Genomic DNA, 23,603 nt, shown 5'->3' with positions numbered 1-23,603 from the left:
TGTGTTGGTTGGGATGTACACTGTGTACATTGTTTTATTTGTGGGAAAAATAAAATATATTTGTTACCGTGTATTTGTGTGTTCTATGTATAAAAACAATATTCTCAAATATTTGACAACACACTTATGTATGTACTGTCTGTAGTACACATTTTCCTCAATTGTTTACACACAAAAACTGGTACTTGAGACACACTGATCACAACATATAAATCTGGTGCATGATGATGAGTTACATGTCGTGGTCATTATTGTGTCTCAAGTAGGCCTAGGCCTACCACCAGACGCGTTTGCTAAATAATGGCAGAGGACGTTTGTGAACCCTCGAACGGGCTCCAATACTAATTCATATGATTTATCCTCGCATTTTTTTTTTTTGCATTCCCATTCCCCCGTTACACGAAGAAGTGACTTCCCATTTCTGGAGTGCTTGCCTCTTGATATTCTCCAACCGGATGACCCAGTGGACATGAGGAAGGTGAAAGTGTGAAGCTTCATCTAGTCTACCACTGGACGGAGCGCAAATTAAAATGGTAATACGAATTGGGAATTTAAACATTGCGCAATGGAAGACACCGTAGATTGGTTCTGAAAATATAACTCTACTTTACTCTACTACCCTCAGCTGCCCGTCGACTTTGGGAGGCTACCCTTTTCCCCGGCATGGGATGAGGAATGTGATTCAACTTTATTTCGCCTTGGCATGGGGAGGCGTGGCTCACACACTGGACCACTGAGAGGATCACATAAACAGTGATGTTTTTCAAGTTCAAACTTCCAGTGCCTCCTCTTCATTCAAGTCCAGGCTGTCCCAGAATTATCATCAGACGTATGGGTTTATTGATAACTATGAGTTTTGCGATCTTGCAGTTCCTCTTCAAGATTGTTTAGCGTTGCGCATCACCTCCGCCTAACAGTACACTCGTTGTAGATGTGCCATCGTAGGGGTTTATGCCGCTGGATCTTTGGAGCTATTCGCCCCTTTCCTCTGAGTTAGCTAAATCTGGACGACGCACTTCATGGACAGAACATCCATTCCGTGTCTTGTGTTGGCAAGTGTAATCATCATTTGTAAAACAGATTGAGCTGCATGTCTTTTGTGTGACATTTTGGGATTGTGTGGGATGTGGGATTTTGATGTGTTGTGGCCAATATGGTATTTGTGTTCATAAAACACAAGATGATCTAAAACTTTGAACGTGTGACACAGCCAATTCTGGTTCTGGAGATGTGCCAAAGTTGTAAATAGATTGCCAGTGAATTAAGTATAAGTATACTCTTTTAATCCCGTGAGGGTCTCCGCATTTATCCCAATCCGTGAATTAGTGAAACACACACTAATCCCGGCGCAGTAAACTGCCTGCAACAACAGCGGCGCTCGGGGAGCAGTGAGGGGTTAGGTGCCTTGCTCAAGGGCACTTCAGCCTACTGGTCGGGTCGGGGTTTGAACCGGCAACCCTCCTCCGGTTACAAGTACGAAGCGCTAACCAGTAGGCCACGGCTGCCCCCACAATCACCACACTTTGTTTTCGTGACTGAGGACTATAGTAGGCTATATGTTATGAGAAGATAACACTAATTTTGGTTAATAGCTGGAGTGAAAGATATTTTATCTCTTAATTGTCATCTCTCTCTCTCTCTCTCTCTCTCTCTCTCTCTCTCTCTCTCTCTCTCTCTCTCTCTCTCTCTCTCTCTGTTCTCTCAGCTGTGCGGTCTTGCATTTGGTACTGCCCAAGTTGAAGTGCAGGTGGAGTTTGGGCCTTTCCCCCTGAGTCCCACAGCCAACCGATACACTCTCAAACAGGGTAGCATGGTAAAAAAAAAAACACACACACACACACACACACAAGCATCCAATATACTCCCACATTCAGATGCAGCTTCATCATCACTTTCTCTCTTTTCTTTCCCCTCCCTTCTTCCCATGTATTGTGTTAGGAGCTGGCCAGTGTTGATGTTTCCTCCTGTGTGTCTGTGTGTGTGTTGAGAGTGACTCTTTCGGAGTCTTCACCACAGGCGCCCATGACACTTCAGGCTCTTATAGACACACAGCATCTCCAGACCAAAGTTTTTACAATCAGTAAGAGCATCCTTTGTTACATGCGCAATCAAGTGACATGCAACTCTCCCAGTAATCATTCAAAAACATTAAATGACAATGAATTTATGAGAAATGCTTGGTCCATTTCTGTTCCTTAAACTCAAAAAGGATGAAATGCCCACACTCTGCTAAAAACTTCCATACATGTATTGTGTTCTGCAACGTTTCGACCCGGCTGGGTCTTCCTCAGGCAAAATCATCCTTTTTGAGTTCTAGTTCCATTTGCCCTGCACCTCACCGGTGGGGATGTGCACACTACTACAACTACTGTCTGCCATTTCTGTTACTTTCCATCCCTTCTCTTTTCTTCTCTCCTCTTCTCTCCTCTCCTCTCCTCTTCTTTTCTCTCCTCTTCCCTTCTCTTCTTTTCTCTTCTCTTCTTTTCTCTCCTCTCCTCTTCCCTCCTCTTCTCTCCTCTCCTCTTCTCTTCTCTTCTCTTCTCTCCTCTCCTCTCCTCTCCTCTCCTTTTCTCTTCTCTTCTTTTCTCTTCTCTTCTCTTCTCCTCTCCTCTTCTCTCCTCTTCTCTTCCCTCCTCTCCTCTTCCCTCCTCTCCTCTTCTTTTCTCTCCAGGTCTGATAAAGAGCTCCATGCTCAGAGCAGCAGTGTCGTCGTCCAGTGCTGTTCTCACCTGGATATCACAGGGACCAGAGCACAGTGTGTCTGTGTGTGTGTCTGACGAGTGTTGGCCACCTTCTCAAACAAACTCACTCACACACACCTACCAGCTCTCAAGCCTAAACCCTGCCACTACATACACTCTCATAGTGGAGCAGGAGACGCGTATGAGACACCGTGGTATCACTCTTCTGCAGAAACTCCATTTGGCTATAGAGACAGGTATGTGTGTGTGTGTGTGTCTTTGTTTGCCATTCATTACTTTAATTGTGTGATTGTGCTTGTATTTTTTATTCATATTCATCTTTTCATATGTGTGTGTGTATGTCTGTGTGGTTTGTGTTTGTGTGTGTGTGTGTGTGTGTGTGTGTGTGTGTGTTTAGCTCAGTGTCCAGCAGGCTGGATGGCCGTTGGTTGGAGCTGTTTCCGAGTGTGGCAGAGTGTACGCGTGTGGTCTGAGGCCCGGCAGGCATGTGCAAGGGCAGCCCCAGGGGTTCATCTTGCAGACCTGCATACAGAGCAGGAGCTAGAGGCTGTCTCCGCCTATCTTCTGTCCCATAGCCACCTGCTACTGCTTTGGACTGGACTTAATGATCAGCAGGTACACACAGGGCTTCTGGACACTTGTCAAAGTTCCAAAGATTCAGACACTTGTGGTTTGGTCAGCTAAGGACAAATATACACTATTCAGCTGAGTTGCCCTCTATGGACTAATACTTCCTCTCCTATATACTCTCTCCATCTCTCCTGATTCTCTCTTTCTCTCTCCCTCCATTTCTCCCCATTGTCTGTCTCTCTCACTCCATCTCTCCGCATTGTCTCTGTCTTTCTCCTAATGTCTCTGTAGACGGAAGGTGTACTTCAGTGGTCAGATGGCTCCCCTTATAACTTGTCAGTTGCTGTGATGTCAGCTCTTTCAGCCAATCAGACAGACTGTTTCGCACTGCAGAAGAACTCGACTGGTCCAAGCTACTTTCTGACAGCTTTCTTTTGTAATATAGCCCTCCCATACCTCTGTCATGCAGAGTGTGAGTGTGTCTTTTGTGTGCTCTTTCAGTAGTGTACCTTGCCTTTGCCATTGGGCTATAGCTAATGAACATGTCTGCGTTTATGTGTGTGTGTGTGTGTGTGTGTGTGTGTGTGTGTGTGTGTGTGTGTGTGTGTGTGTGTATGTGTGTGTGTGTGTGTGTGTGTATGTTTGTGTGTGTGGCCGTGTAACCCCTGCGGTATCTTTTCTAGTAAACTCCATCCTCACCTCTGGGCTGCAGTTGGTGGATGTGTGGGAGACGACTGCGCACCTCAGCTGGGATGCTGACGCGGCAAAAATGACCAATGGCATGCAGCTCTCCCTGCACTACCAGGAGCATGACTCAGCAGAATCCACAGCGAGCCGCTGGCTTCCGTACTCCTCCACACACACCCCACTCCAGGCGCAGGGCAGGGTCACGGTGCTCGGCCTGTCTCCTGGACACTCCTACCGCTTTGCTCTGAGGGCCACACACACCACAGGGGCCTGGCAAACACTTGGCCCTCTCCTCACTGTGCACACACGTGAGTGTGCGTGTGTACGTGTGCGTAACAGATAGAGTGTGAGAGAGAAAAAGAGAGAGTAACAAAGAGAAACTATTTGTGTATGTGTATGTGTGTGTGTGTATGAGAGAGAGTAACCAAGATAAATTATTTGTGTGTGTGTATATGTGTGTGTGTATGAGAGAGGGAGTAACAAAGATAAATTATTTGTGTGTGTGTATATGTGTGTGTGTATGAGAGAGGGAGTAACAAAGAGAAATGATTTGTGTGTTTGTATGTGTGTGTGTGTGTGTGTGTGTGTGTGTGTGTGTGTGTGTGTGTGTGTGTGTGTGTGTGTTTATAAAACGGATAGTTCTGGTCCTTGATTATGATTGGTTGAATCGCGTACGACGCCGTCGTATATTTTCCCGATATATCACTGCTGAGACACTCTACATTCTAATAATGTGCTTAGAATGCAATGCATAACGGTTAAAATTCAAAGTTGCTGAGCAACAATTTTGATTAAGAATCTACTAGCGGTGGAACTATTCTATGGGGACTCTGCAGAAGAATGGACATTTGTAGATGAAATAGCTTTGAAATTTCATTATTATTTGTCGTTCTATATTGTGAATATAGCACAGCTGAGGGTTGTTTAACGGCTCTCAGCTTCGCTTCGCTCGCTTCGTGCCTAACAACACCCCTCAGCTGTGCTATATTCACGATCTAGAATGACCTCTCGGGGCTTATTGCTTAAATGAGAGAGTGCATAATATCTTTTCAGCTGTTATACCACTGACACAATTTTGAGTGAATTATTTACAAATATCAATTCAGTAAATATCAATTCAGTTATGTCTGTGTGAGTGAGTGTGTAGTAGAGCATCCTTGGTTATGAGTGTGTGTGTATGAGTACAGCCTTGTTTTTGTTGGTTTCCCTCAGGCCCCAACCCTCCACGGGACATAACTGTACGGACAGTGTCGACCAATCAGATCTCGGTCAGCTGGACTCCCCCAGACTCCTCCCAGAATGCTCGGTTCCAGCGGTATGCAGTGCACTGGTGGGAGGTGGAGTCTGGGGAGGGGAGGGGCCTGTGGGTTGATGGGGCAGAAACCAGTGCTGTGATTGGTGGTCTCCTGGCCGATCATGAATACAGGCTTGGTGTATTATCAGTCACGCCACACGGGGGGGAGAGCTGTGAGCTTTCCCCCATTACCGTGGTAACAGGTTCGTTACTGCTCTTCTATGGTAATAATGGTAAAACAAATAAGCACTAATGCAAGTAGGCCTACCATGTAATAGTAAGTCATAATAAGTATGACTTACAGAATATCATGCGACATTCATGTTTTGCGTATGTGTGTGTGTGTGTGTGTGTGTGTGTGTGTGTGTGTGTGTGTGTGTGTGAGAGCAGCAGTTAGTCCCCCATCTGCTGTATCTGTTTTGGAGATGGGAAAGAATACCATGCGAGTGTGCTGGGAGGCTGCACCAGGACAGGTGCATGATGGGTACTTCCTGCATGTCCGTCCCCTCTCTCAGCAAAGCCTCAACAGGGAACTCTGGGTAAACAGCTCCCTGTGTGCCTCACTGAGCATGCTCACAGCAGGGGAGACCTACGAAGTGGGTGTGGCCACAGTGAGAGGCGGGAACAAGAGTGAGGAGAAGATTGTCCGACAGACACTCCGTAAGAACACACAACGCATCAGATATTACACCTCTATCCACACACACACCAGCACACAACATACATACTCATGCACCAGCACACACATACGCACCTATATTCCTGTAAATGTGTTCAGCTTTTACCTGCTGCACATTTTTATACTCCCACTGATTTTATTTTATATCTTGCTAAACGTATAGTAACGTAAACTATAATCGTATAGATTTTCTCATCTATGCGTTAACCCTGCTGGTGTGTGCATGTGTGTGTATCTGTGTACTGTATGTGTTTGTGTGTATATGTATGTGCCACTCTGTGTGTGTGTGTGTGCGTGTGTGTGTGTGTGTGTAATAGAGCCGGAGGGAGTCCTCTTCGCCATGCCGTTCTCGGCACACACACACTCTGTGGTGCTGTATGTCCAGCTCCCCTCGACCAGTGTTTACGACGGCGTCTGTGTGAGCCACGGCCGCAACAGCTCTTGGATACCCGTCAGCAGGGACGACGATAAGGTTGTCGTGGGTGACCTGAATCCTGGCTCAGAGTACGACTTCACTGTGTTTGTGACCAGTGAAGAGATGACCAGTGATGGGTATCATGTACCCCATGTCAAAACATGTGAGTCTATGTGGATAACCAGAACACAGTTTAGCAGTTTTACAGCAATTTAGCAATTCAGCGGTTATAGTACTGTTATACTGTGTATACATGTTACATGTGATATATGCTATAGCACTATTCATTAATGTATATCAGGATGCCTTATCGATTTTTAGGCCCATAGTGCACACACACACCACACACACACACACACACACACACCACACACACACACACACACACACACACACACACACACACACACACACACACACACACACACACACATACCACTAGGGGTGGGCGATATGGACAAAAAGTAATATCTCAATATTTTTTGTGATTTTGACGATAACGATAATAAGTCGATATCCTTTAAAAATGTGTTTTTGTTAAAGTCACTCATTATTTAGGAATAGCATCATTACAATAATAACCTAACCTGTGACTTTTTAACCAAATCAACCAATGCATTGTCACTCTGACAAATTTCCAATTCTACCCCCACTTGTGTGTGTGGCAATGACATGGTCTAGCCAGCTACATTAGAGAAGATGAATAGGCCTAACAGTTTCCCAAAAGAAAGTCTGAAGCTGAAGTTCCTTTCAAACCTTTCACTGTAAAACTAAGCAGACCAACAGAGTACATCTCAGTTATTTCCTTCGATGTTTAGTTTAAGAGCAATCATGTAGGCTAGCATTCCAAGTTACAGAATAGAAATCCCATAGAGATGCTAACGGTTAGCATAATCGGTAACCGTAGATATTTAGAGCGAACTTCAGTCCATTTACAAAAGAGTTACATGAGAATAGTTCTTTGTTTACAGCTGACTATTAAAATACTCAAAGGCTAATGTTTTCTTTCCATATAATACCGTGTAGGAAAAAACGTGACTGTCTCATCAATGCTACTTGAACAGAAGTAGCCGCATAAAATCCCAAGTAGGCTACTCTTGCTGCACAAAATAAACATTAGGCATGCCTGTGTGTGACAATGTTGTGACCCACTAGTGATCACGTGACACTTGCTCTGCTGCAGCCAGGGGCTTCTCCCGCATACACCTCCTGGGAATGTATGAGTCTTCAGTGCGTGATTTCGAGTGTTTTTCCCTCATAAGTAATTTAAATACTCGATAATGTCAATTTGCACATCGTTAAAACAACAATCACGATATTATCGCAGACGATATATATCGCCCACCCCTACATATCACACACACACACACACACACACACACATACCACACACACACACATACCACACACACACACACACACACACACACATACCACACACACACACACACACACACACACACACACACACACACACACACACATACCACACACACACACACACACACACACACATACCACACACACACACACACACACACACACACACACACACACACACCACACACACACACACACACACACACACAGTACCTATATTTTGTGTGTGCAGGTCTGGCCTCCCCTAGGCGTGTGTATGAGGGCAGTGTGACGGACTCGTCCATAGAGATCCGCTGGGATCCTGCAGACGGACACACACACAGATATGAAGCCATGTGCTTGGACTGCACCGACACCGTCGTGGTACTCTACCATGCTTGTGTGTGTGTGTGTGTGTGTGTGTGTGTGTGTGTGTGTGTGTATCTGTGTGTGTGTGTGTGAGAGGTTTTCAGTTATTAAACAAGCATAATATTTCATCAAAGGTCAAAATCCCTGTGCACAGCCCTTCTTGTTCCAGGTGCTGATGGTGTGCAGTATAACTATTGAAAAGTCAAGTAGTATACATCGCACACTGGAGGGTATATTTTGCTGACTTTATTTGGTGTGAACTAGTTCACGCTAAATAAAGTAAGCATAGTATTTCACTTAAGAAGTGGTTATGATGCATGCTTATGTCTGTGTGTGTGTGTTTGTGTGTGTGTGTGTGTGTCTGTGTGTGTGTGTCTCTGTGTGTATGAGCGTGTGCATGTGCATATGCATGTGTGTGTGTGTGTGTCCCCTTCAGGTGCAGAAGGTTGTGGAGGAAAGAGCAGTGTTTGGGGGCTTCGTCCCTGGGCGAGTGTTTAACTTCTCTGTGCGCTCTGAGAAGGAGGGCTACAGAGACAGTCCAGCTGTCTACCTCACAGTCAGAGCAGGTACTGGCCCAGTCCACTCTGGCTGATGGCTTTGGGTTTACTTTACCAGGAGTTACTTTTCATTAGGACTGCTTGATTATGGCACAAATCACAATCATGGTTATTTTGTTCTATATTGAAATCAATATTATTATTACTCACTAACTTCATACTTGGAAAATTCCTGTATTTATTGAACTCAAAAAAAGTAACAAATGGATTTCCAACACAGCAAAATATTTTTTTCCTGATTACATGTTTTTTTTGTAATTACAATTTTTTTTTGTAAAATTCTATTAATTGTACAGCCCTAGTTTGCATGTTGTCATACTGCATTTACTGTTGGTCAGTTGGTTTAAGTTGGGTGTTTTGGATGTGGCATGTAGCCCCCAGCCCAGTCGTGCTGTTGCCCCTTAAGAAGACGACATCATCAATGACCATCGGCTGGAAGGAAGGCCTGGGTGTTTGTGACGGCTTCCTGCTGTCAATCAAAAACCTGACCTTAAACTTGCAGAAGAAGCTCAGGACCTCAGAGCCAAGGTGAGAGCAGCACCCTCACCCAGTGCATGTGGAAGTTCTCATATAGATGCATACGGACTCACCTAGTGCATGTGGAAGTTCTCATATAGATGCATACAGACTCACCCAGTGCATGTGGAAGTTCTCATATAGATGCATACGGACTCACCCAGTGCATGTGGAAGTTCTCATATAGATGCATACAGACTCACCCAGTGCATGTGGAAGTTCTCATATAGATGCATACAGACTCACCCAGTGCATGTGGAAGTTCTCATATAGATGCATACGGACTCACCCAGTGCATGTGGAAGTTCTCATATAGATGCATACAGACTCACCCAGTGCATGTGTAAGTTCTCATATAGATGTATACGGACTCACCCAGTGCATGTGTAAGTTCTCATATAGATGTATACGGACTCACCCAGTGCATGTGGAAGTTCTCATATAGATGCATACAGACTCATAGATTTCCTTCAAAAGGAGAAGCTTCCTGTCAGACGTACTCTACTGTGACAGCAGAGCTTCATTTTGCACATTGAATTGCCTGAATGTATTAAATTTGCCTTGCCTTGTTAAATTTGCCTTGCCTTTGGTCACGGTGTTACTGTCAGACTTTTCTTGCGTTGTGAATGCTTCCAGAGTGCATTGCTTTGATGACCTTTCACCTGGAAGTGATTACCTCATAGAAGTGACAAGCCTGAGTGAAGAGAAGAAGAGTGATGTCATGTCTGTTAGTGATCACACAGGTAGACCCTTGTTATTGTGAGCACTATTGCTGTGACTAGTCTTACACTGCTCTCTGCTGGTGAAGTTGTGCAACTGCATCTGTGTTTCCCTCAGTTCCACGGCCTCCAGAGGAAGTGGTTTTCATTGAACAGGAAGTCAACTCCATGTATGTCAGGTGGACACACTCACAGGGAAGGGCCGACAGCTTCTTGGTAAAGTACATGATAGACTCTACGATGCTCCATCATAAGTAACACACTTGCACAGAAGTAACTAACCACACTTGAGTATGCACACAATCACACTGCTTGTTATAAGTGCCTGGATGCGTGCCTGTGCATTTCCCAAACCGTCCTTTGAAAGCCCAACAGGGCAAAGCAGTGAAGCTTCTCTCCGTTTACTGTACTGAATGTAGGGCAGAGCCCACACAAGTCCCCAACAATCCATTCAAGTTCCCAGCACTAGAAACTTGCAGTTTTTTCTGATTGCTTAAGCACATTTTTTGTAACTATGGCTATTTTTGCAAAACTCTACACACAAATACAGTTTTTTCTGATTGCTTAAGCACATTTTTTTTAACTATGGCTTTTTTTGCAAAACTCTACACACAAATAGGAAAACCTTTCACCCAATCAGCAAAACACTGTAGTTCTCTTACACACCTTGCTTAACTCTTCACACCTTCGTAAAAATGGTGTTTTCGTATCAAACAGTAAACACAAGCCATCACAAAAATTAGCACACAATGTGCCAACTACACACTGATGGTATGAATAAAAAACACATCTGGCTTTTGCTTTCTCTGTGCACAAGGTAGGCTATGTCAGTTTGAGGTCATACTTTTGTCATAGTTCTGTAAACATACAGGATCCAAACTTCAAGTATTAGTGTTTATTTACACACATCAAAACAAACTTAAGTGTGTTTTTCCAAGTCAAAACACAAAATTTCACTGAGAAAAAAAATAAATCAGTCTACATCGTGATGTCTCTCTCAAAATTTCGTTCAAGGCACCGGGGAAAATATATTCTGGAATGCCGTATCCAGGCCTGACATGATGCCTGGTCAATATCCCCACATGTACACTGATTTTTTTGCCTGTAAAAGGACTATTTCTTACTCTTCTTACCCTTCATCTTCCCCTTCCTCATGCTCCTCCTTGTCCTCTTCCTCTAACTTCACCTCCTTGTCCTTGTCATCCTCTCCCTCTCGCTTCTTCACCTCTGTGTCCTCTTCCTCCTCCTCTTCCTCCTACTTCACCTCCATGTCCTATTCTTCGGCCTCCTCTAATTCTTACTCTTCTCACTCTTCCTGCTCCCTCCATTGTACCCATTGTACATTACGTGTGGCTTATTTATAGTGCTTAGGCTGATTGCAAAGTGAACTAATGATCTAAAACAGTTTTCACAGTGTGCCAGAGAGTTGGCAAAATAGTGTAAATAATAGCCATACATGTGTATAGTTTTGCTAGAAGTGTGTTGATCATTTGGAAATTGAGTGTAAAGCAGTGAGTTGTGTTTACAGTTCCGCAAAAAGAGTGCTGTGCAGTGGATTGTACCTACAATTGTGCAAAGTGTGTGTTACAAAATTGCAAACTGAGTGTTTGTGCTTTTAGTTTTGCGAACTCAGTGAGTGGTTTTGCTATAAGAATGAATAGTTTTAGAAATTGTGCTATAAGAATCACGGTTGTGTTTAAGCATTCAGAAAAAACTGTAAATGAAGCGTATGAGTGCTTTACTATTGTGATGTGTTTGTTCATTTGTCCGTTTGCTACTTATGCGTTGTGTGTGTGTGTGTGTGTGTATGCGTGCATCTGTCTGTCTGAGTGTTTTAAGTGACCATGGGAGGCGACTCAGGCGTTTAAACTTTCATACAGGCTGCTTTAGCTGGGATGTCGCCTTAGCAACGGATTACTGCTCCATCAGCTCAAGTTACTGGCCCTTTTAAAAAATGCATCATGTTACACTGACCACTCCATCTGCGTGCGTGTGTGTGTGTGTGCGTGTGTGCGTGCGTGTGTGAGAGAGAGACAGTATGTGAATGTGGCATTTCTCTTGCTTTTAAAGACTGTATGTTATAATCGAAAGTATTTTATATATGTAAATATAAAAAAATATATAGTATTATATATATATATATTCCGGCCCTTTTAATAGACATCTAGACATCACTGTCAAAATGTTTTCTCCAGTGCCAGTGCTCCATCATACAAACCTGACATATGATCACAACATTCGTTTCATGACTCTTTAAAAATGTGTATTAATACTCATGATGAACCTATTTTATTTTCACAATAAAACATAAAACTGCATACTTTGGGAGTACACAAGCAGTTTATGAGCATTCAGCATAATTCCTTTTCATACTTTATTTATTCCTTCTGAACACATAAGTGTATGATTTTATAGCTTGATGACTTGAGGTTTGATGAAGATGCAGACACTTAATAAAGCATTTGGCACCTTTTCAAATCATGTGTTTTTGTCTGCAGATACAGTATGCACTGAGATCTGATCCAAAGACCACTCGTAATGCACATATTCATGGGAACAGCATCAGTTTGAGGGACCTATTGCCAGGAACTGATTATGACCTCAGCATCAGGACCATCCTGGGAGAGGACATGAGTGACACATTCTCAACACACTTCAGTACACGTTAGTTACACACACACACACACACACACACACACACACACACACACACACACACATACACACACACGCACATGCACAGATACACACTGTCAATCTTCTTTCTCACACATATAGAAAAAAACAAGTATTATATACTGTACATAGACTTCATGTAAAAGCTGTGTGTGTGTGTGTGTGTGTGTGTGTGTCCATGTGTGTTTGTGTTTGTGTGTGTGTGTGTGTCCATGTATGTGTGTGTTTGTGTGTGTGTGTGTGTGTGTCCATGTATGTGTGTGTTTGTGTGTGTGTGTGTGTGTGTCCATGTATGTGTGTGTTTGTGTGTGTGTGTGTGTGTGTGTCCATGTATGTGTGTGTTTGTATGTGTGTGTGTATGTGTGTGTCTTTCAGGTCCAGCTGGAGTGTGCTCCCTCTCAGTCTCACCAGTCAACCATACATCAGTGAAGTTGTCTTGGCAACCGACGACAGGCCAGTTTGACTTCCTCAGAGTGGCCATAAGCAACCGCTCGGCCTTCTGGGAGCTGCGAGTTGGTCATGGAGGTCAAGAGGTCACTGTAGGGGGGCTGAGGGAGGGCTGCCCCTACAATGCCACTGTGGAGCGGGTCAGGGGAGACCTCGCAGGGATCCCCACCAGACTGTACATACACACAGGTACACACACACACAGATATCACATTAACAAGAGGGTTTGTGACTATTATCTGAATGTGTGTGTGTGTGTGTGTGTGTCTCTCTCTCTCTCTCTCTGTGTGTGTGTGTGTGTGTGTGTGTGTGTGTGTGTGTGTGTGTGTTTCAGAGCCAGCCAGTCCTCAGGGTGTGTATGTGAGCAGTGTGTCGGAGCACAGCTTTTCTCTACACTGGGACCAGGCAGAGGGCTGTGTGGAGGAATATCTGCTGATACTCTCACCTGACCACGGCACCATGAACATTACACACACACAGGTACATTGCACACATGCATGCACACACACACACACACACACACACACACACACACACACACACACACACACACACACACACACTCTCTTCCTCTCTCTCTGTCTCTCTCTTCCTTTCTCTGTCTCTCTTCCTCTCTCTGTTTCTCTTACTCTCTCTCTTCCTCCCTCTCCCCCTCTCTCCCTCTGTCTCTCTCTCTTTCTCTCTTCCTCTCTGTCTCTCTGTGTTACTCCCTCACTCTCCTGCTCTTCCTCTTCCTTTCTCTTGCTCTGTCGTGTTCCCTGACTGCCAGGTGTCAGGTGCTGGGTATCTGTATCAGTATGTGAGTGTGTGTACATTACTGTGCCCAAGCCTGTGTGTGTGTGTGTGTGTATGTGTGTGTGTGTGTGTGTGTGTGTGTGTGTGTGTGTGTGTGTGTGCGTGTGTGTGCGTGTGTGTGTTTGTGACGGTTACTAGACGACCATCCTTTGAGAGTGACGTTAACTTTTAATGAGGTCCTCGGATCCCTGACACAGTGCTGAGCTCACTGCCTCTTCCTCTCGTGCTGAATGCTCATAACACACACTCACTCACACACACACATATACACACACACACACACACTTTACCAGATATTTACATCTTCTTCATCCATCTCTACATCCACCCACCCGTCTGTCCCTGGTCTCTGGGCGGCATGACTGTCCTTCTCCTGGCCCTTTGTTTGGGGCTTTGCGGGGCTCAGGTAAGACACCTCAGCTTTACCTGGACCTGAACCTCTACCTCTACCTGCGCTGTCACTCCTGAACTCTGCTGATCTGTCGTCGTTTGCTAATGAAAACTGAGCCGCATTTGTCTAGTTCTGCGTCAATGTATTGAATTGCGTCCAGTTTTGTGCAATTGTAAGCTATGGGATGAATGCTATGACCTGTCAAGTCTGGATTTGAATGGTCTCTGGAGATGTTAGATGTTAGATGTTATTAGAGCTGTAAGTTGTTCTTCCAGTGTGACATGGCAGCCAGAATACCAGGAAGTCGCCGCAGGGCTGGACCTTCACATTTGAAAACAGAAGCCTAGAATTATGCCAAAAAGTCCTTGGTTTTATCTCAAGACTTTAAACCTCTAAACTTTTAAGTATTTGTATCTGGCAGTGGTGTGTGTACAGTATGCTTGTGCTTGCAAGATGTGGAGCACGCACACACACACACACACACACACACACACGCTGCAGCAGAACTTTCTGGTCGCCTCCTTGTTTAGAGTGAAGGTTGGCAGTGGGAGGGAGGCCCTGGGTCTTTTGGAAGAAGCATCACAAAGACAGCACAGATTCAAGGGGCCCTCAGAGACATGATGGTTACTTGATGTATATTTGTATTCGACTGATGGCTCATAAACATGCAACTTCGTTTTTAAAGGTCATACATTGTGAAAATGTCACTTTTCCTGTGCTCTTACGCATGTATTTGGGTATCTGGGATGGCTACCAATGCAAAAACATTGAAACAGCAAATTAGTTTATGGGCTGCCTAAGTCTGGAAAGATATGATTCAGTGAAATGAGAATGACCTGTTCCTGAACTTCCTTCCCTTCATGACGACAAGAATGGAAGCTTGTTGGATAAAACCACTTCATTTTTACCTATCTGGATCAAGTCTCCGCTCAGGACTAAAGAATGAAAGTGCGAAAGTTCTGGACTTGTTACCAGATTGTAGAAGCAAAGCCATTGTGCAATATGCTCCTGTGTGTAAAGGAACAGGCTCCCAAATGGGACGCTCTGAACAGGGCTCTTAAGACAGGGTTGAAAATGGTGTGGTTAACAGAGATATTTTATTAAGACTATTTGAAATTGTGGAAAAAGAGGTAAAATATTAGCCTGGAGATTCCAGACCCTGGTAATCTAGAAAGATTAAGGGTCTGGCCACGAATAATGTAATGGCCCAACTCGAGGGGCGGCACCAAGCGTGCATTTGAAAATCTCACTGCACGCAATTGGATAACACAATACGACCAATGTTAACTGACCTATTCTGGACTTCGACACAATTGGATAACACTACGATTGTCATCTGTTTAGCTGGTGCCTTTGGCCCACCTATATCAGATGCACCGATGTGATTGGCTCCCGTGATACAAGTGGATAAAGTAAAATGCATCATTGCTCATTGCCAGAGTGTCTCGCAGAGAACTCTGGATTTTCCAGGGAAGTAAAATATGTGACCTTTTATGTTTGTTTCATAGTTTCTTCAGAATGTTCATGTCCCTCCCATTTCTATGTTGTCATTTCATTTTTAGTCTGTTTAGCTGTTTGTGATCATTAGGCAAATTACTGACAGGTCACACTACCGATGACATAATTTCTCACATGTGCTGCACACACTCACTTTCTCTCTCTCTCTCTCTCTCTCTCTCTCTCTCTCTCTCTCACTCACACACACACACACACATGCAGAGAGAGAGAGAGAGAGAGAGAGAGAGAGAGAGAGAGAGACACACACACACACAAATATTATCAAAAAAGTGTGTGTGTGTATGTGATGATTAAACTCTCTGATTAAATTTCCTTTGTATGTTTGACAAGAATAATTTGCTGTAAGCATGTTCTACTTACTATTTTCTTACTGTTTATCTCATAGGGATACAGTATATAGGATATTCATAGAACATCATACAACATTTATCGGTAACACTTTATAATAACTACACACAATTCTTTATTTATTAAGCCTTTGTTACTTATTAGTTAATGGTTTGTTCATCATTAGTAATGTCATACATACTTTGTCATCAGTAAAGCATTTGTTCACACAGTTATAAATGGTTTGTTCATAGAAAATAAGCTCATCCAAAAAATATGTTTGTAAGTACATGATTTATACTTAATAAATAATGAAACAACCACTTATAAATGAAATCATTTTCCCATTATAAACCAGTTGCAAACTATTACAAAATGCTTTGTTCATCATTTGTAAATCATTGCTCCTATGTTAATTATCATAAATAAAGCATTTGTACACACAGTTATAAATAGTCTGTTCGTAGTAAATAAGCCTATACCTAACATATGTTTATAAATTATTGTTAATACTTAATAAATGATGCAATAATATTGTGCTGATCATTTATTAAATATTAACAATAATGTATAAACATATTTTAGATATAGGCTTATTTACTATGAACAAACCATTTATAACTGTGTGAACAAATCATTTACTGATGATAGATTATGTATGAACAAGAAATTACTAATGATGAACAAACCATTAACTAATAAGTAACAAAGGCTTAATAAATGATGAATTGTGTGTAGTTCCAGTGCAATACATCAGCACATTTAAAGTCATGGTTTAGTGTGTGCCTTCATCAATGATCGATCGAGTGAGGTTTATCGGTTATGGTTTGTGGTTAGCTTCTGTTTTGTTTGGAGGTTTATTGTTTATCATCGATTATTGATTATTGATGGTTGTGTCTTTGGTGTGTGATTGTTGCCTGATGATGATTGAATATTTCCCTTGATATGGGGGCGTGTATGACAGTGTGTCTTTGACTTGTTCTTCTGTAATGGACCGTGGAGCTACTGGTTGTTCTTAGCGATCCTTCGCATGGCTGTGATTGAATGTTGTGCTTTTTGAATATTGTAGATTGATTATAATGGCCTGAGAGGGTTTTAACTTCATGACATGTCAGATCTGAAGTGATACATTTTGGGGCTGATCAGAATTGTAGAAATTAAACCCTATTGAATATATGTAACATTTGTTGTTTATGTAGAATGTGTATTTCTTAGACTGAAAAGTCTTTGATGTCAGCAAAGCCTGGGTCAAAACTGACCAGTTGTATTTTTTTGTACAAATATATATTTTTTTACCACTATTCTACTGTTATTATAATGTTATTGTAAGTTGTTTAGGGGAAAAAAAACATATTGTAAACTGACTTGATGTGTGTGTGTGTGTGTTTTAGGCAGATGTTGGTGGTCTGACTCCAGGGACCTCTTACTCGGTGACTCTGAATGCGGTGTCCCCCTCCGCTAATAGTGCGCCAGTCAGCCGCATTATCACCACCAACGCCTCTGGTAACTATGTGTGTGTGTGTGTGTGTGTGTGTGTGTGTGTGTGTGTGTGTGTGTGTGTGTTTGTGTGTTTATGTGAGAGAGAGTTTACTTAACTGTCAGTGGAACAGATTCAGTGAAGGGATTATGTTAATGTTTAGGTTTTTGAAGGTATTGATGTTTAGGTTTTTATGTCCTGTCCTGCTTATGTCATTTAGGTTTTCATGTCCTGTCCTGCTTTTCAATGGTACTCAAACTACACACGACCAATGTTAATTATGCAAGGGTATAAATCAAGCCGATCTTATCAATTAAGAAACCTGACAAAACCTGTCTCAGAAAGGAAATCTAATGATTTTCATTAAGATGATGGCAATCAGTCATCATTGTTGAGGGTCATGTGTGGTTCACCACAAGGACCTGCATTACAATGTCCATCATTGTCTGTGTGTGTGAGAGAGAGAAAGAGCGAGATAGAGAGAGAGAGAGGAGAGAGAGAGAGAGAGCATGTGTGTATGTCCATCATTACTTGTCAGTGTAAGTATCCTGGTGTGTGTGCTAGCTTTATTGCACCTCGGTGTCAGAAGGTGACCTATTATTATGTCCAAATTTCAGAACAATGATTTGGTGGGGTGCTGATCAGTTTTCCTCCACGTGGGGTTATTTGTGCAGTAGTGTTATGTTGCATAATTCATCGGTGGGTTGTGTGATTGGCTCACAATAAAGCGCTATCAGGTTATCTATGAGCTGGATGGCCAGGCTTAGCTCTGGCATGTGACAGAAGGAAAGGTCACTGTGTCAGTCAGAGCGTGCCCCCCGCCACCCCCCTCTTCTCTCCCGGATGGATCGTTCCATTACCCCCAACTGTGAGATTGATGACCCGAGAAAATGGAGCTGTCACTTTTAACTGACATCTGTAATCACACAGTTGCCTTCCAATTAAGAATAGGGCAGAGACATTCAACATATTTACTCCTGGTCACTAAAGCTACCTGTTTCTACCTTATGTTTTGTAGTTGACTACACTAACAACAACTTTTTTAGTTAACGGAACAGGAAGGCCCGGGGTTGCCTGGCATCAATTTCGAACATCAAGGATTGGGTAGGCTAATGGTGACTTTGTTCTCCAGTGTAAAGTGTAAAGTAAAGAGGTCAGACGCTACCTGGTGCCCCTGCATTGTGTATGCTGAAATGTGGGTTTGTGAAAAGAGTGATATTGGTGGAATTGAGAATAAAGCATATGTGTGACAGAATGCCGGCCAAGCTCTTGAACTAATTCTGTCCATCTTTTCTATCAGTTGTATACTTATCTCAGTGAGTGTGTGTGTGCATGTATGTGCATATGCGTGTGTGTGTGCACTCGCACATGTTTCATTTGTGTGTGTGTGTGTGTGTGTGTCTGTGTGTGAGCAAAGCTAATGAGTTTATTCCAACTTCGTAACATTGTACCAGACATGCATGTGAATTTATATGAGTGTATGTGTTGATGAATTTGTGTCTCTGTGTTTGTCTTTGTATGAACATGTGTGTGTGTGTGTGTGTGTGTGTGTGTGTGTGTGTTTAGTTCCAGCTGCTCCATCTGATCTTGAGGGGGAAAGGGTAGGGTCTACTGGAATCCTCCTATCATGGAAGACCCCACGCGATGACTCCATCCAATTATTTGTCCTCCAGTACAAGCAGGTGTGTCCTCATCCTGACTCCGCCTTCACAGAGCTCACCAGGAGTTTGGACATTCCAGAATACCTGCTGAACACGCTCATACCTGGAGCTACCTATAATATCAAGGTACACACACACACACACACACACACACACAGATTCTAAGAGAGTGCTTGTGTGTCTATGGGAAAGGTGCCAGTCACACAGAGTCTGGTCTCATGTTTAATGGATCAGAAGTGGATTATTCATGAGCTAAAGGGGTCTATGGATTCCCGTAGGTTTCTCTCTCAGTAGTATTTATCCACCCATGCTCCTCTTGACCTCCCGTACAGTAGACACTCTCTCTCTCTCTTTTTCCAAGTCTCCTTCTCTCTTGCTGTCTCTCTCTTTGTCTATCTCTCTTTCTCTTTCTGTCTCTCTCTTCACAATATCCATCCAGTATTCAATAATTCACAGTGTCCATCCCATCCACCCAAACCCTCAGCACGCATGCATACACCCAGAGGCGGACAGAGTACACAGCTTCATTACTTGAGTAAAAGTACAGATACCCTTTGCTAAATTTTACTCAAGTACAAGTAAAAGTACAACAGTCAGATGTCTACTTAAGTAAAAGTACTGAAGTACTTGTTTTTAAAAGTACTTGAGTATCAAGAGTACAAGAGTAGCCTACATTTTCTAAATATTGCATTACTACTGCCACAGTGCTTACATTTATGTACAGAAACGTCCTACATAGAGTTATGAAAAATGTTCATGTTAATACCTTGGAGAATGTAAAACTAAAATCAAGTCATTTTCATCTTTTTACCATGTTGCCAGGGATGGGCAGTATTTCTAATACATGTATTTAAAATACGTATTTCAAATACAAAATACTATTTTGTAATTGAAACACTTGAAGTGAAAACTATCATTAACTTGTTCAGAAAATTAAAATAGTCTGCCGAGGTGGGGCCACAGTTTGGCACATTCCCGGGATGGACCTGCTGCATCTTCATCCATTGTTTCGTCCATGGTTTCGTCTCTTATCTAAATCTGATCATGGAATTGACTTTGGCGGAAAGCTGAAGGTGATTGCTGATAGGCTGTCCCAATCAGTGGCGCCTGCACAATCCAATCACGTTTGAGAGGGAAACAACAAATTGAGGGTTTCCGAGATTTTTCTTTTTTCCTTTTTTTTAGAAGAAGTAACGGGTACTCACAGTTATAGATAGAAATGTAGTGGAGTAAAGAGTACAATATTTGCCTCTCAAATGTACTTGAGTAAAGTCATGAGTACTCCCCAAAAATGATACTCGAGTAAAGTACAGATCCCTCAAAACTGTACTCAAGTACTGTACTCAAGTAAATGTACTGCGTTACTGTCCGGCTCTGCACACACCTTTGTTGATTTGAATGGCGAAGTCTGTTGTTGTCACACAAAGCCATAGTCCTGAATTTGGTCCTTACCATTTCCATTTGGCTGCTTCACTGAATTTTTTCCCCCTGTAAATTTCACAACAGATAATGTTCTTGTAACTTTTTAGGTGGGCTCTGAGAATCGCGATGGGATCAGATCCTTCAGTAAATCCCTCTTCATCAAGACCTCTGAGGCTTGTAAGTATCTCTCTGTCATGTGTTTGTGTGTGCAATGTGCATGTGTATGTATACAAGTGTGTGTTGGAATCAGAGAGAGAGAGGAAAGAGAGAGAGGGAGGAAGAGAGAGAGCCAAGGTGACTTTTTGGCATCTTCTTCTATTCTGTGATCAAATGACATGCACTGAGTCACCATTTAATCATTTACACCCCAGGCTGGGTGAGTGTTTTGTTACCGCCATCCATCACGCAAGCCACAATACATGTGTATGTGAGTGTGAACGATCATGCTCACATTTATGTCTGGCCGTTTATGTTCCTGCTCAGTGTGACCAACATGGCTTTGTCAGTGAAAGTCAGATTCTTGTTGTTGACCCTTAAAAACTCCAATAGGCCTGAGGGGGCGCTGTGGCGCAGCAGGTTACAGCGCCCATACCATATACGGGCCCGAGTGCCCACGGGTACCCAGATTCGAATCTGACCTACGGTCATTTCCCGATCCCACCCCATCTCTCCCACCCACTTGCTTCCGGTCACTCTCCACTGTCCTGTCCAAATAAAGGCAAAAAAGCCCAAAAAATATACTTAAGAAAAAAAAAAACTCCAATAGGCCTATAGAAATCGTTCTTTCTTTGTGAAATTTCTTCCTTTCTTTTTTTCTTTCTTTCTTTCTTTCTTTCTTTCTTTATGTATTTATTTTTTGTGTTTTTCTCTCTCTGTGTGTGTGCGTGCGTGTGTGTGTGTGTGCATGTGTGTGTGTGTCTGTGTGTATATTGTCTCTCTCAGCCCCTGGTCTAGTGACAAACCTGACTGCGGTGCCAACCAACCACTCCTTTGTGAAGGTGACGTGGTACCTGCCCAAGCGTATCAATGGCCTGATCACCAAGTTTGTAGTGAAGGCCAAACACGCCCGCACTGGACAGACCGTGGAGACACTAGAGGTCAACGCAGAGGACATTATGACTGGTGCCCTGCCTCATTGCAATGTATGGGACCATGTGTGTGTGTGTGTGTGTGTGTGTGTGTGTGTGTGTGTGTGTGTGTGTGTGTGTCTGTCTGTCTGTCTGGCCGTCAGTAAGCTGTTTTCTGTGTGTATGTCTGGAAATGTAGGGTGGGAAGATGCCTGCTTTTAGAGTTAATCTTAGGTATAATCTTGAGAAAGTCCTCTAATTTGAATGAACATGTGTCTGTTAGGACGCAGCGGACATCCTGTCTCGTGGGACGCCCAGTCCAGAGGAGTCTCTGTTGACCTCGGCATCGGCTCCGCCGGTCACGCTCTCAGCCGTCCCGCCTGCCTCCAGCTGGAGTGTGCCAATCAGTGTGGGCATGGCAAGGCTCCGCCCATACACCGCCTACGTGTTTGAAGTCTCCGCCTTCACTAGTGATGGGGAGGGCCAGATCGCCAGCACTATGGCCCGGACGCCTGAGTCAGGTACACACACACACACACACACACACACACACACATGTGCAATCACATATGCTTTCGTACTATTTCATTGAGGTTGTTGTTGTGAAGTATATTAACACAAAACACGCTAAAAGTGTGTATCATTCCCCCAAACTCAAACAAGATTAGAGCACACACTACAGATTGTTGAGTTTACTCTGTGTGCTGTCACAATCTGTCTCTGTTTTTCTCCCTTCTCTCTGTTTTGGATAGCCTATCATGAGGTGTGTGTGTTTGTGTGTGTGTATGTGTCCACGAGCGTGTGTGTTTATGTGTGTGTCTGGTTCTGTTCTGCTCGTGTGTGTGTTTGTGTGTGTGTATGTGTGTGTGTAACGGAGGTGAACTGAGCTAGCGTGCTAGTTGCCCGTGTAAATCCTCACACCCCTAACCTTAAGAAGGCTTCTAACCGCTGAGTTGGGAGCCTGGGCTTTTAGCTCAGTGGTTAGAGCGTTCGACTCCCATGCCGGTGTGTTTCGAGGTGGCGGGTTCGAGGGCCGTGAGTGGCGGACAAATTACGACCTCTGTTACATGTGTGTGCGTGTGCGTGCGTGGGCGCGCACACATGTGTGTGTATGTGTGTGCCTGGTTCTGTTCTGCTCGTGTGTGTGTTTGTGTGTGTGTGTGTGTGTGTGTGTGTGTGTGTGTCTGGTTCTGTTCTGCTCGTGTTTGTGTGTTTGTACCTGGTTCTGTTCTGCTCGTGTGTGTGTTTGTGTGTGTGTGTGTGTGTGTCTGGTTCTTTTCTGCTCGTGTGTGTGTGTGTGGTTCTGTTCTGCTCAAGTGTGTGTGTGTGTGTGGTTCTGTTCTGCTCGTATGTGTCTGATTCTGTTCTGCTCGTGTGTGTGTGTGTTGGTGTATCTACGTGTGTATGGCCCGTCATCAGGGGTGTATGGCGGTTGTAAGTCTCGCCTCGGCCTCTCACCATCAGTGTTGATACACACCGTCAGTAACTGGATCGCACGTTTGCAGTGAGAACATCACACTGCCGTTTGGAGTGACCAACCTGTGGAGAGGAGAGATTACATAAGACTTTCCTAGTCACTTCACTGGCTTCCTCTCTGGTTATCAACATGGCTACAAACAAATGGCTACAAACAAATTCAACAACCACGGAAATAAGGCCTACAGAGTTCCTACATTCAATCAGCTCATTCCATGTGACTTCCTTCTTTTAACATCTCATGATGAAAGTGGAGAGGTTCGCACTATGAAAGATTGCAAGACAAAATCTTAACAAAAAGGAGCTATTTTTATTTTCAAATACAGACTCGAGAGCACGAGCAGATGTTTCTCAATGCTCACAACATCTTGTTATTAAACATCAGAGAAGGTCTACATAATCAATGTCAACAGTAACCGAGTTGATGGAAATAATATCTAGATACCATAATGTAAATAAACACATATTGATAAAGACAT

The 23,603-nt window shown here is 43.4% G+C and overlaps 1 protein-coding gene across 1 annotated transcript in view; it reads left to right on the top strand.

Annotated features, from left to right (window-relative positions):
- The first annotated feature begins 2,022 nt into the window (after positions 1-2,022).
- ptprq (protein tyrosine phosphatase receptor type Q) overlaps positions 2,023-23,603 on the top strand; it is a 52,934-nt gene continuing 31,353 nt past the window's right edge. The window contains exons 1-21 of the mRNA XM_076299155.1: positions 2,023-2,080; positions 2,672-2,938; positions 3,100-3,317; positions 3,564-3,744; positions 3,956-4,267; positions 5,172-5,449; positions 5,679-5,913; positions 6,250-6,510; positions 7,960-8,090; positions 8,512-8,641; positions 9,007-9,160; positions 9,785-9,891; positions 9,986-10,083; positions 12,366-12,531; positions 12,919-13,179; positions 13,325-13,470; positions 17,413-17,524; positions 19,065-19,285; positions 20,689-20,758; positions 21,524-21,723; positions 21,932-22,169. Coding sequence (XP_076155270.1) covers positions 2,023-2,080; positions 2,672-2,938; positions 3,100-3,317; positions 3,564-3,744; positions 3,956-4,267; positions 5,172-5,449; positions 5,679-5,913; positions 6,250-6,510; positions 7,960-8,090; positions 8,512-8,641; positions 9,007-9,160; positions 9,785-9,891; positions 9,986-10,083; positions 12,366-12,531; positions 12,919-13,179; positions 13,325-13,470; positions 17,413-17,524; positions 19,065-19,285; positions 20,689-20,758; positions 21,524-21,723; positions 21,932-22,169 — 3,844 coding nt within the window. The remainder of the gene's footprint in view (positions 2,081-2,671; positions 2,939-3,099; positions 3,318-3,563; positions 3,745-3,955; positions 4,268-5,171; positions 5,450-5,678; positions 5,914-6,249; positions 6,511-7,959; positions 8,091-8,511; positions 8,642-9,006; positions 9,161-9,784; positions 9,892-9,985; positions 10,084-12,365; positions 12,532-12,918; positions 13,180-13,324; positions 13,471-17,412; positions 17,525-19,064; positions 19,286-20,688; positions 20,759-21,523; positions 21,724-21,931; positions 22,170-23,603) is intronic.

Source organism: Alosa pseudoharengus, unplaced genomic scaffold, assembly GCF_046254945.1.
Source record: "Alosa pseudoharengus isolate Yale_2024_CS ecotype anadromous, Long Island Sound unplaced genomic scaffold, YU_APseudo_1.1 YU_APseudo_1.1_scf_10, whole genome shotgun sequence".
Taxonomy (NCBI): Eukaryota; Metazoa; Chordata; class Actinopteri; order Clupeiformes; family Clupeidae; genus Alosa; species Alosa pseudoharengus.
Note: the sequence above shows the minus strand (reverse complement) of the source record. Positions and strands in the feature narration are given on the sequence as shown.